Source organism: Acanthaster planci, linkage group LG18 (genome assembly GCF_054643075.1).
Source record: "Acanthaster planci isolate LZ-2023a linkage group LG18, COTS_SCS, whole genome shotgun sequence".
Taxonomy (NCBI): domain Eukaryota; kingdom Metazoa; phylum Echinodermata; class Asteroidea; order Valvatida; family Acanthasteridae; genus Acanthaster; species Acanthaster planci.
This window is the reverse complement of record NC_141794.1, coordinates 4876640-4891050: the sequence shown is the minus strand read 5'-3', so window position 1 is coordinate 4891050 and position 14411 is coordinate 4876640. Positions and strand designations below refer to the sequence as shown.

The 14411-nt window shown below is 42.6% G+C and overlaps 1 protein-coding gene across 3 annotated transcripts in view; it reads left to right on the top strand.

The window, feature by feature from the left end:
* The first annotated feature begins 1794 nt into the window (after nt 1-1794).
* Nucleotides 1795-14411, top strand: part of LOC110985508 (scavenger receptor cysteine-rich domain-containing protein DMBT1-like) — a 33391-nt gene continuing 20774 nt past the window's right edge. Inside the window, exon 1 of one of the 3 annotated variants that reach the window (XM_022246575.2) lies at nt 1795-2483. In XM_022246575.2, coding sequence (XP_022102267.1) covers nt 2396-2483 — 88 coding nt within the window. In that variant the 5' untranslated portion in view covers nt 1795-2395. The remainder of the gene's footprint in view (nt 2484-14411) is intronic. The other 2 variants (XM_022246577.2, XM_022246576.2) reach the window with 2 other exon arrangements.

Below are 14411 nucleotides of genomic sequence, written 5' to 3'. Positions count from 1 at the left end.
CTTAGACTCGGATACGGAAGTGTTGGACTCGACTTCAACGCTTACGTTCGCAGGCCAGTAAAGAGGCCCCAATTTGACTTCGCGGACCAAATCACAATGCATGCTCTCAAACGCTCTGCTAGTTGAGAACTCTGTGGCCCGTGGGGAGGGTATGTAAAACAGAGGGGAGGAATCCATCAACGAGACTGCTAGCTTGTAGATTTTAAAAATTTGGATAAAACAGGGCCTTCCGAATAGTTCTATTTTGCAATGGAGTATTGGCACAAATTTACAAAATGGCGATAGGCTTCATGGCTATTTTTAGGGACGGTCATTAATATCACCCAGCAATAACTGAAGAGAAAAAGGAAAAATAAAAAACACGCTTTAATTTGAGATGTGTCTGGAACACCTGAGAAACTTGTATTTCCCCATGAGGTTTTGATGTGGGGTATTTATCGACTGTCTGTAGCGGAGAATTTCCTGCAACCTTACCTTCTATGAACAGCGCCACCTCAAGCCAGTTATTATCCAGCTTTTAAAATTTCCCACGCTAGTCTCCACCCGACGTGGTGAGGATTTATACTACCCCCCACTGACACCATGAGCCCATTTCTTTGTAACCAAACATAGTTTTGAATAATTTCCTTTTAAAAAAATCCTTTTCAACAATTCAGCTATGATCCTACTTGTATATGTCTTTCATCCCAAGAGACAGGGAAGTGTAATCATTGTCGTCGCAAATAGACTTCCAGCGATCGTTTTTTTCTTGAGAGTTTCCCGCTAAAGTAACGAAAGAAAACAGCGGAGGGAATGATATTGCGGGAGAAAAGCCGATTTACATTAAAGCCAATTTTACGGCGTCGTGAGTACGATGACAAGTGATGACACGTGCTTCTCCTGGATGGTGAATACCGTGCGTAGTGTGTCCTCTCGTTCTCCCCCGTCTCGAATGCACCTGCTACCCAGTAGATTGAGGGAGAAATCCTGCTGGAATTCCGAGTCAATGGTGGGGAAACAATAACAGCGTTATGATCATCGTGATTGTATTGAGGCTCGGTGACCACGATTGTCAAGTGCAATACTTGTTGGATATGGCGTGGCGCCTGGCGTTGTATTGGAATTCCTGGTTGCTAAACGCTCATGTTGATCTTGGACTCTGGGTTTCGCTTTCACAATTTCAGTTTGGTCATTAAATGAAGCGCCGTGGGTGTACTGAATACCAAAATAATGGCTGATTGGCTCGTATGTCTTGGAACGGGCATGGCATTAACACTGAATTGAAAGTGCACATTTTAGGAGTAAATTCATATCGTTGTCACGTTTTATAACAGACAGATTTAACGATTTTATTACACGTCTCTAGACGGATCAATAATTTTTAATGAACGTTTGCTGTCACACGAATTACGTTCCTTAATTTAAACCAGCCTGCAAAATGTTTAACACACGTCTTTAACTAGGAATGCGAATTGTGACATTTTTTTTAATACCGAAAGAGGCAGTATGGATGTGGCATTTGGAGATTCATTTAGTCCCGAAAATATAATTTTTGCACAATTATTTCCCTATTCCTTGGAGGCACTTGCAGCTCAGTTTGTACTGTGCATTTGAGTTCATAATTGCTGTGCATGCACCCAGTTGCCGTAGTGGAAAGCAACATCGATTATTGTGGTGGCTGTTTCTTTTGAGGCACAGCCACTTGCAGGTGTGTCGTGAGAACGCGTAGTTGTATCCTTGAAAAGGCATCAAGGTGTACACTGCGACATAGGCGCATGCGCGAGCCGGCACTCCCAAACAATACCTCCCATGGCAGTTCAATGTACATTATTATGAACATGAAAGTCTGTCTCACAGACTTGATGCCTGCGTGTATGGTTAAAAGGTGACCTCTCCGGTGTGTTTTATTATGTACACGGCCGGCTACATGCATAATGCGTTGTTGCTGCAAGCTTGGCCGTCGGGGGTGAAGGTGCATTTCGTCAAGTGAGTGTGTCAGCCGTCGTAGGCTTAGGGGTGCGCGCTGAGTGGCGGTCGAGACAGATAGCAAGGCGAGGCTGCATAATTGCTTCTCCGGAGCCGTGCGCGTGTGACGTATCGCCCGTTCCGGAGCGCGCTGTGGAAATAAGCCGTACCTGGGATGTGGTCGTAGGCTCCTGTGAATACGCCCGTGTACAAGTACACACCCGTACTGTGAGCTCCGAGAGCTGGACAGCACTGGAGGGAAGGAGTACTGCGGCGAATATACGGTAGCCAGCCCGTGATTAAACCTGGATAACGTGCCCCGGATAATCTACTCCACCGTGTTGGAACCAGCTGTCTGGATTCGTTAATCTCCTCGAGCCAGAGTCGGGAATTTTTTTTGTTCTCTTCGATCGACATCGCCATTATTCTTACCATCATCGACTAATTTAGGATGGCCGGAGAGTACTGTTGCTACCGACTTGTGGATGTAGCCTTGGTTTCTTTGCTGTTTTTTAGCTGCACTTTTACACAGGGAACAGGTGAGTTTAGATTTAAAAAAATAGACATATAATTTGAAAGAAAATGTTTTACAGTTCTGAGTGGCCTTGCGGAAACGAATTAGTTGAACGAAATTAAAAGTGAAGTGCGTAGAAAACCCATTTCCTTTTTTACAGAGATGCTGACATACAGACTGACATGTTGGAAATGTTACGTAGCACCCAAAACATTGATTGGAGCGGAGTTTTAAAGGATTGTCACGAGAAGCTGAACCAGGAGGGCTCTTTAAAGCTATCCTTGTTTTAAATTTCATGCACAACTGGGAATCTAGCCGTTTTGCAAAACATTAAATCAAGAAATTATTTTGAAAAGAAAAAAAGTAGACCTAAATTCCTCCAATTAAATTTTGTTTAAATCCCAGACACTTCTGCATGTGCTATTTCCAAACCCTTGGTGTGCAGAGATTAAATATCCTCAGCGTATTGTTTTAACGAGCCATGTTGAACGGGCTTCGGAAGAGCCTCGACCACACGGCAACACCACCTGAAGAATATGCAAACATTTCCTGAGCGCGACATTAGCATAACTCGCGCGGACTCTCGGCGTTCACGCCCAGACCGTCAGGTCTTCTCGTATAGCCTATACCTCTTTTTTCATCCAGTGCTTTATGTCCGCCTTGGCCGTTTTAGATTCTCTGTGCCATCTCGTTTATTCGGCTCGCGACTGCCTCGCTCTCGGCACATCCTGAGCTAAAGGATTCTTTTTTTCACAAGCCTGCATAATGATATGCAACTCTTTTCGGACAGAAATGATTGAAAGTTCTCACGGGTAGGAAAGGACAGGGGGACATTCATCAATTTCCCTTTCCCATGGCTGTGTGAGTTAAGGTTTGTTGCCTTGGCGTTGGAGAAATTTTCACTTACTTCCAGTAATCCCCAGGGTCGTGAAAGAGGGTGAGATTCGTTCGAGCGGCTTACAGGAAAAGTGGGGGAACAGTGTAACCACTGCATCGTAATGTGTACTGTTTTCACGGTGTTTTTTTTTCACGCGTAGCCCAAACCATGGCAACGTTGTAGTACTTTCAGCATCTCACAGAAATCTGATGGATTCCTTCAATCAGAATGACATTGTGTAACTTTGATGTTTTAGTAGTCGATGCAAAATTGAACTTGTGCAGTTTGGGCGATTTCACCCCGTAACAGCATCTTCGGCCGTGCCAGCTCATTTGAGACTAACACTATGCATAATGGCTGGGGGGGGGGCAGCGATCATCGTCGATCGATTGGCGGAAACCAGACTGCGATGTGTACTTATAAGCGCCAGTAAAGAGGAAAAACCCAGCCCGCTCGTAAGTCATTGTGTTTTTGGCTGTCCCGTCGATATATTTGTACCTACCCGTGGCTACTGCGGCAACCGTGCTACGGTATACCTGCTCGGTGGCAGGTGCCTTTGAATTGGCACAATTGGAAAATTCTTAAAGGGGGGGGGATACGTGTGATTTTCCAACAGAAATTTGGGTGTATATTCGTCGATGGGTGTGTGTAAACTGAACCCTGGCCTGAAATATTCAAATGTCGGGGAAGTAGAAAAGGGGCTTTAGCCCATGAATTGTGATGTAAATTGGGGTCGTGGGGTTGTGTAATCAATCTGGGGCTATTATGATTGAGACTTTAAAGCAAGTTTCGTTGCTGGCAGTGGCACCCCGGTGAGAAAACTGAATGCGAGGGAGGAAAACCCTGTATTGGCAGTTTTCTCTCGACGAGGGAATTAAATTAACCGATTTTTAAACACTGTGGTTGAATAACACTTCGACTCGACTGGCCTGCCGATCGGAAGCCGAAATATCTATGAGTTGTCACTGCCTTTTGGAAGGGTCTTCATGATTATAAATTATTGTCGCCAACCAAGAAAAAAAATTAAAAAGTTATTGTATGACAGTCAAACAATCCATTTCATGTAAATCGCCAACCAGAACTAAATATAAATCGAACGTTTTGCCTCTTGATCGTTATGGAATGCCGATAGCTCGATAGCTGTTTCGAAATGATACAACTGTGATTTATCGAAAGTGACTCTTTCAACCGATTTTATCAAATATTAATCGATATGAGGGTGTATAGATGGACCCTTTTTCTCTAGCAGTGATCCAAGCAGTGATCAATACATAATCAAGCGTAGACCAAGGTAGCCCAGGAAGTTAAGCCATTTGCTCAGCATTGGGTATTCTTGGTGTAATTATCTGTCATGATCAGTTTTGCCATCTGAAAAGCATGGCATGCTGCCGGTTTTGATACACAACAAACGCACCTGTACAAATCACGGTAACAAAAGAGATGGCCGTGTTTTGAGATTAGCCATTGTATTATTAAATATCACGGACGGTGCTCTTTCAAGGAAAGAGTGTGCATAAGCGTTAAAGATTAAATTGACTTTTTCTTCACTGCAAGTTAGGCGTTAATGATATTTTGTAATTTATATATTGCATGCGTCGTTTTCAGATAACTCGGATTGAAATGATTTCGCCATGTCATCCTTATATCAGAATGGAAATTTCGAGTTGTCTCCAATAATTATCTGTAGTGACACTCTTACGAGCGCCATTTGTAACGAACATCTGCTCAGCTCGTGTCGTTTCACGTTTTAAAGAACTTCGCTTGGCATTTTTTGCACAGCACGATGAACCAGGAGAATCGTTCAACTTCCCGGCAAACAGATCAGTAACCGCGATGATTCTCACCTCACGGGGTCCTGTGTGTGCCAACTTGTCTTATTTACCAACAACGGCGGTAGAAAATGTTCCCCGGGCCACTCTTTTACCCAGCGCTTGGATCTTTTTCTCTACTGCATTGAAGCTATTCGTTCATGTGCTATCCCACATTGGGCAAAACATTAACTTTCTTCCAATGTGAGCACAGATTAGTGAAACTTAAATACACGTACATGTACGCTCCTCTTGGAGCCAGACGCATCGTTGTATGAAATTATATTCCTTCATGATAAATGTTTAATGGTGGCTTTTTGAGTGGTTTAACAGATGACTTTTCGTCACAGTGTGGTGAGCTTTATACCACCTTGGGGTCGACATGCTATTCCGACACTTGGTGAAGTGATCCCTATATGGGTTTTTTTGGGGGGGGAGGGTGTTTTTTCACATTACACAGACATGAGTACTGTTCAACCCTTCAGAACTGCCGCGGGCGGCCTTTGTACTTTCTCCTTTTTTCCCACCAGATTGCAGTCCAGGGGGAAACAAAACTCGAAGCTCAATTTTGGCCGCTAAGTCAGGGCGTGCTAGCGCACTGCCAAGTGTTTTTATCCAGTGCGGACTTTTATGACTGAGGTTACAATCATGGCTGAGAATTTATATCATGCAAGCGCAGTAAAGTCTCAGTGTTTGAAGTCCATCGCGATAGCAGGGTCGTCGAAAATCAGCGAACAGCAAACAGCTGATTAATTTAGCTGTTTAGAAAAGGCCGCAAGGCCTTTTGAGACCGTCACAACGGAGAGCATTTACGGGTAGCCTGAGGTCTTATCAACGGAGTGGTCTAATTAATTTCATTTCTGTTATCTCATTTCATATGGATTGTTCTTCTCAGAGCCAAAATTGCCGTTAATGACCGTGCACTCCGCCAGGTTATTAATTACCCGATAGCTTATCAGGTTTCTCTGAGTGAAACTGATATCGGTATAGGCCTAGTCGAATTGTTAGCTCGGATTAACCACAATCTCCGAGTCATCTTCTTAATCAATAAACTCTATTTAACTGCGCAAGCCTGTGTTGCCTACCATCTCCCGAGCACCAGAATGTCCACATTATTTTAAGTTTTAAATATTGCTCATTTTATACCGTTTCCACAGCACGACAAATTCGAATAGTGCCTTGTCTCGGTTAAAAAAGTTGACTCACTGAAGTAGAAGCTGAATGAAGTTCTGCAGTTGTGTTTCATCGCTTCACCTCCGTCGTTGTTTATCTTGTTAGCACGCTAAACCCAATATGGTACATCATTGTAATGAGTGATCCAGCCTCCAACAAATTCCATTCCAACTGCAACTGTCGATGCCAAGGATATTAATACACTTTACCTTGAGTGTGACCTTTCAGTGCGTAGACAGCGTGACATGGACCGGGGGGGGGTTGGTTGTTAACGCACTCATGGGATAGTATCAGAAACAAGTACTGGCAGGCATCTTTATTATTGGATTTAATTGTAAGCATAGGTGCACAAAGGGTGTACGACTAGTCGCCCGTCATAACAGACACGTCGTTTTTTTTATGGAAAACCGTTCACGGTCGCTTGAACTGAAGGCCGACTGTCTCATAACATAGCAGCGACACTGACACGATCCTCAGTTGTTAGTGGATATAGCGGCAGTCTGATGTCAGGGAAATGTTTGTACCAGCAAATTACAACGAATGGCATTATCATGCATGCATCACGGGTCGTAAGTCCATGAACCTAAGGAGTGCATTTTGCTGTTTATGCTGTTATATATCGGTCATACCGAGTATAGTTTCTTGCGAGTAATTATAGGAAGTACTAAATCAAATGCACATTTGCTGAATTCTGTTCAAATCTGATGAATAATCAACAAAAGACAGCTACATCTTGACAATATTGTTCCGCTGAATTAATAATTTGGGAAATTTGCGCACAGTAAACTTTGCTCTGCTTTTCGCGCAAAAGCGAATGTTTATCACATTTAACATATTGAAGTTTAATATAAATGCGAAAAAGCTTCAGAAACTGTATAACTACATGTTTACGAAGAACGATTCAAAAATATTTACTATGAATATAAGTATTCGACAACTCTTAACAGAAATGCATTAGTTCTGTGTTTTATATATACAGAATTAAATATCATAATTTGCTCAATATAATGAGGAAATTAGAAAAGAAGAGCGGCATTATAATAGAAATTCTTAATACAGTACGTGATGCATTTCTGCAGTACAAAAAGCGAAGTCAGGCGTTTCCATGGAAACGGCTTTGACGTAGTCAGAACTGCTGTAAGAGCTGAAATGCATCGGCATTACACTGGGAAATGCATTCTGCTTCGTCGGGCTACTGGAGAGATCCTCAGAAAGCCTCACTACATTTGACGATTTCATTCACATCTTTTGTATAAAAAGGGTTGTTTTTCGCGTATCGTTTGACTTTTGCGACTGCGCCCTTTAGCACCTTAATTATTTAAGTTCACCGTTGACTTTATGTGAAAGATCTTGCGATCATGAGGCAGCTGCATTTTAAAACAAAGCTCGGGTATTTTCCATGATGCGCTTTCATTGGACGTTACATCAAACACGCTGCTTTATTTAAGCAACTTAAGAATTTTAGTACACCCGGATGTAACATCATAACTTGGCACACGGATACTTTTGGGCTCAAGTATTCAATGTATCCACAGCACAATCTCATTACATCTCTTTCTCCCTCGCGTTCTGAATACCAGATTAGATTCCTCAAACGAATCGTGTGGACAAAGTCGTTAACTTGACAGGTCAACGCTGCATGTACCTTCTTGATACTTATAAACCACGCACGGCCGCACTGTCATAAATATTTCTGTCAAATTATGCAGAAGCTGGAATCCTCAAGTGGCCCAGCCGAACAGCATTTTGCCACAGTACCTCACGTATCCGAGTATTCAGCTCACGCGAGGAGTTCATGTGGTGTGAAATTTAAACTCCATAAAAACGTGCCCGTTGACCATATTGCGCATGACTAAGTCTTAGTTTTTGGAACATTGACTGCTAACACGCACATGCGAGGCTATCGTAGTCCATGTTAGCAAAATAAAGAGACCGGATTCCACGGGGGTCCAAATTTCCTATAAAAACGGAACAAGAACTCATAATAGCAAGCACCGTTTGGTCGAGAGCGCAGCTGGTGCATTTTAAGTAAACCGTGCAGCCAAAGCGAAACCGCAGTTTACAGGAATCGACTCAAAGCCATAGATTTTAATGAGGAGCGTAATGATTTTGGATAAAAGGCTCAGTTTTGCGCTTTGCAATTTTCGTAACCTCGCGCCAACTTATGGCAATATTGGCGCGCACTAAACTGATGTTGTTTTATGCAGTAAACTCATTCGTTAACATACAGCCCTGCTCATCGAGGAAACACGGAAACATGTATCACAAAATACGGATTTTAAGTTCAGCAGTGGAAATTCTCCGAAACACATAAGTATTGTCAGTTATCTCAGAAAATGGCAATTACTGGATAACCGATTCTGGAAACGGAATACGACACGCCATGATTGAAGTTCCAGTTTGCAAGATGAATAATCGTTGAAATACACCATTTTCGTGACAGAATTCGTTGTTCGCGAGATCACTTTTTACTGAATTTTGAGTTGTTTTGGGAATGTTGTTTCCAGGACTAAAAAGCTCTCTTCACCGTGACTACGCGAGTTAACATGGATGGTCATTTAAGCTCCCATGCGTACAGTGCAGTTACTTAGTATACGTGTAGTAATTGTAATTCATCAGGTAAAGCGACATGTTCTTGATGATGTGAATCATGTGGTGCTCATTTCCTAATGATTTGAGCCGAATGAGAAGGCCGACGGCCATTTCCATACATTCAGGTTCTCAGAGACTTTAATTTAGCAACAATGCTCTGGCAACATTTACGTTCAAAGGATCAACATGCAATAGCCATTATTTGTGACGTGCAAAAACTTCGTGTTTCACTCTCGTCTTCCCAAAAGAAGCCTGTACTCATAAATTCCATTGTCTGCATCAATAAGAAGATTTACAAAAATTTATCCATGTTTCCTGCCGGCATGGTACTTCATTGTATCAAACAATGTAGAATGATTTCAATTTCACCCCAATTTCGACAGTAAATAATTAAACCAAGAAATCGGATACGTATGTGCATGAGTGTTGCACGGTCAAACATTCTGAGCCACATTAGCCTCGTGCTCAAGAGAGACCATGCACAAGTTGCAGAGTGAACGATGCCAAGGGAATGCTTTTGTTGTTCATATAAATAGCTCGTGACTTGAATTCAGACTGGAGGTCTTGAGTTGGGTCTTGCTAAGGCCTTACACTACGAACATCAAACAGGAGAAGTACGGTGCAATGACAATGGATGTTCGTTGTTCGTACTCTGTGTTTCTTTTGTTAGATGTTCGTAGTGTTAAGCGTTCTCGACTACAACACTGATTGATACAACGTCCATTCGCTCAGAGTTACAACGACATTTCACTGACCAGACCCGCCTGTCTCACTGGATGCTTTCAGTCCTAACATGAAGTCGTTGCTAGGTAACCAAGCGCCCTCAATCGTTCACGCACGAAGCCCATACTTGTTGACCGGAACCAAATAGTCGATACCTCTGCACCTGCTAAGTGACTCTTCATCTCAACCATGCATCCGCGGCGAGGGGGCGTGCCGTTCGTGCTATCTTTGCTCTCCCCAATCACGGAGGAACTGCTCCATGCTCCATTGCATTGACCTGAGCATGAACTTCAATGTACAAGATGTCATGTGGAGATGTATATTCAGCACCCCGGAGGCGTGAACTTTCTTTGGAATTGAACCTTGGGTATAATGACTGGAATACTCAACATTATCTGTTTATTTATTTCTTGACCAATACAAACGTAGGCTTTCATGAGCAGTGCGGTTGATTAAATATCCCATTTCTCCCCTTGCACTGCCGTGTATTGGATACATAGAATGCTCACGGCAGTTTTGTGTCAGTGTCGTCAAGTACAGAAAGTGAAATTATATAATATAAATGAATTCCATTAATAAATCATATGGCACGGATAAGCCTCTTAACCTTGTAAAGAGCTGTCTTAATTAGAACACCAACTAGGGGAGGTGTTTATTTTTACTGTCAACCTTTGAAAAGACAGTTACTTCGTTCAATGTTGTACCCAACCTTTCCAAAATAACCGTGTGCGATTCAACTATAGTTGATGAAAGCTCGAACAGTAGCGCTAAGATAATCACGACTGTATGAAGACGCGTGTTTTGATGCGGCAATGAGGTAACCGAGAATAGCTTGGACATATATTATCAGATGTGAATTTCATCAATGTACCGGTTGCAGTTCAGACTCGCGACGACGAGAGCGTAGAATATAAATAGCTATTCTTCAAGGCCCCCTCTGTGAAAATTTCACTGTGATACATCGGGTTGAGGCTTTCGCGACGTTTCGCAGCGGCTGTTGCGAGCCATCATAACCAGTGGCATTTAATCTTCATTCTCGGAACCCTGAAATCATGGCTGGACTTTGATTTTCTTCCAAAAATACTGTTTAGGGGTGCTAAGTTTGAAGCAGAAAATGCAGAGCGTTTCGGACATGTACTTTGGGAATACTGCATTCGTGCATAAATTCAAATTATGGTGGAAACGGCAGGATATTCGCACATAAGTTCTTGCCACAAATCAACTATTGATAGCCCCCTTCCCTTACAAACGGAAATTTGATACCGTAAATAGCGTCGCATGCTGCCTCGCAGTCAGGCTAAGCTCGATGGTTCACTGAGAATCATTCATGTCATGCGTCCGCAGTGGTTGCGCTCATATTTTGGAGAGCTTGCCAAGGGGACAATGTTCCCCAGTCAAGGTATGACATTTTAAAGATATTGTGCGAATTCAAACATCGACCATCTCCGAATCCGGTGCCCCGTCTTTGACGTAAGATATTTTTATTTTTATACCACAAATGAAAACATTGATTGAATTCCGTCAAACTGTCTGCTAAATTCATGAACGTTCAGGAAACAATTATTAGAATGGATTATTAAATGTGGAAAAGGCTGAAGTGGCCCTCTTCTGAAAAAGATGACAAAACGTATTGTATCGGTAATTAAATCAAAACATGCAGCCATTTCAAGACGAATGTTTCTTTCATTAAATATTCACATGGTCAAGAAGCTCTAGTGTGCTTAAAAACGGTGTTATTGTTATTGGTCATTACAATATAAGAACCTTGGTTTAAGAGTTTCATGCATAGAAATTTTACTCAATTTTGCCATTGTTCTTGGAGATGCACTGCATTTAATCACCTTGGCGCTTTTAATTTGCTTCAAAACAAGAGCTGGATATCAAACTCTTTATGATAACGGTTTGATGTCATAAAGCCGTTTTATTCATTATACATTCATTACGTGTATGTTTCAAGGACATTTTGAGGCAAGTTTTTGCATTGCTGGCCCTGCCAATTAGACGCAGTGGAAATTTTCTGTCGCCAGTTTAAATCACACGCGGCTGTTGCATGATACTGCCTCTCCCCTGCCCGGAGCGACGATGCATCGGCACTTTCAGTATTCCAGTTCGCTTCACGGCGCACAACTCGCTCCATGGCTTAAATTTTTCATTAGGTCTCTGATTGACATACTATATTCAGTGTCTAGGTCAGAGCAGAGTGGGGGGGGGGGTAGATGCCTGGGACAGCAGCGTTATTTTGGGGAATTCTTCTTTTAAGTAAGATGGTAAACAGCTCTCTCTCTCTCTCTCTGGCGAGCTGATCGACCGGTTCGTTGGCCTGGAGATAGCGACGGTTCCCAGGGGCAATCGGAGGGCGAGCGCTGGGGCCTCTTTGAGGTTTCTGAATAAATCAGTTCCAAATAATAATAAAAATCGTCACGGTCAATGTGATCTTCAACCTTTTTTCTACGTAATAGTTTGGAAATCAGTGATTTTCAATTGAAGCATGATTTCAGATTGTCGAGGATTCTGAAATCGGTCCATAATAATATGGTGTAAAACATTGATTTGGCCGTAACATATATGTAGGGAGCGTGCGCGTTGACGTTTGAGACACATGTCCTTGTCAACTTAACTACAATGCAGCAGTCTTATTTGAACCATATAGACCTTTAAAAAGAAATACTTGAAAATCATTAAGGGATCTATATCAGATGTTGCAGGACGGAGTATCGAGAATGATGCAGTCCAATTCTTTGGCCTCATCTTACAATGTCCAGTGTCATGTTCTGTTTCCCATTTGAGGACCAATTGGGGTGAATTACCGCAGTGGTGCTTGCTGGCAAATCTTATTTGCGTAACCATGGTTTTCAAAACCCATCGGTCAGCTCTCCATGTGGAAGGCAGAACGACGAAGTGTGCTAAAAGTCGCCGTCATTTTCTACCTCGATCAAAATGAACATGGTGAGTTGAACGTGAAAGGGAGAATTTTTAGGCAGGGGGTACCATGGCCACAATTACATTGTGGATCCCCCTGCAATGGAAAACTGAAATTAAAGATGTAATTCGATGTCAGGTCCGTTCTAAAATGTTGCGCTACAAAAAGCAGCTGGTATGTGGCCCGTTTCAGATCGCACTCTTGATTAAGCAAGACTATTTCTGTGGATTGAAATTTGAATCATCAAACCATGATGACACAAAATACGCTTGTAATATCTGCCGGCTGGACGCCCGCTTCCCCTGCTCGGGGAGTAACAGGAGGTTGTGATGCTCCCACTGCTCGCATTGATGGATGTAACGGTGCGTGACGGATGAGGGATAGGTTGCATCCCTGCCGCGCAAGAGAGATAGCCATTAGATGGACGGAACAGTCTCGTGCAGCCTGCCTTATTTATAGTGCATTCACGTATACAAGAGATCATGGCAGCGTTACAGTAAATAGGGAGGTCACCAGCGATGAGGCGACACGTTGAGACTACTTACTGGGCCACGGTCTTTACATAACTCTTCAGATAGCCGATTGCTGCTGCCAAGCTACACGCATTATATATGACACTCCTATACTAGACGAATATTTTCAAGATGTATATGATGTTCATGATGTATTTTTGCGTTGGGAAGATGTTATCTTATATAATGGGTTTTGCCCTTTACCCAACGTATATTTTTTCGCAAGCTCCCGGACAAGCACTGAGCATACAGTGCTTATTAATTAATATACGTTGGGTAAAGAGCAAAACCCGTTATATGAATCGACGAATATTACTCGAATGGAAACGAACGTGCGTAAGCCGCACGAAATGGTCCAGAAACGAAATGTGTCATTGTTGTCACCATTTCAACCTTTCTGAATAATTTGTAAGTTGTACGTTTCCATGGTTCCAGTGTGGTGTATATTGTACTGTTGTATCACGGCCTATACCAGTGACTCGCCAAACTAGACGCAACTCCTCAGCAGACTTGTGTAAAGTCTACGTTCATGTATGTTCGGCTTATTTTGCACGGAACTGCAAACAGATGGCACTGTTACCCACGGCTAAAGTGCAATGGCCGGGAAATGTTCGGGAGACTGGTTCACATTTTAGAAAAGGTGTGTAATTATGTGAGATGTATTGTACACGAATTTAGTGTTTTGTTGTCCTTTGAGGATATATGAATGGAGAAGTTATGTCATCCTTTGAAGACAACAATACTGTCGTCCTTTACAAATGCTGAAGCGGAACATTATATTAAGAGCCCAATTTTTCAACACTTCCTCCATGAGTAAGTTCGTTTTAAAACCAAGTAGAGTAGGTACCAACAGTTTATTCTGTTAGACTCGAAATACCAGGTACAGTGTTTGTGACAGGAACTCACTCAAACAAAAGTGTCCTGGCTCTGAATAGGACTCATCGGGTCGCGTGTAGGTCTATAGCTTTTAGCGAAAGACGACAAATTTGGCTGAAAGGTGCAGCAGATGACATGTTTGAAGTTCGCATAGTGGTACAACGAGCCGGTACAGAAAGATCCGTGGATGGTGAGACTTTACCCTTTAAACAGAGCGAGAAATGCAGGACCAATATCTTTTGAGGAAATTCTGCACAAGTTGAAAATGCTCGTTGATAACACCTATTTTCCAGCTTGATGACTCCACCATATAGGGCACTGCATGGCACATGGCAACAGTACCTTTAGCAAGCCAGCTAGTGTCAGAGCTCAAGTCACTCATAAATTTAATCCCATCATAATTATCATCTCCTTCCCACCATTAATAAATTATGGGTTTGTTTAGGTGTAAGCAGACGACTGTTGCATAAAG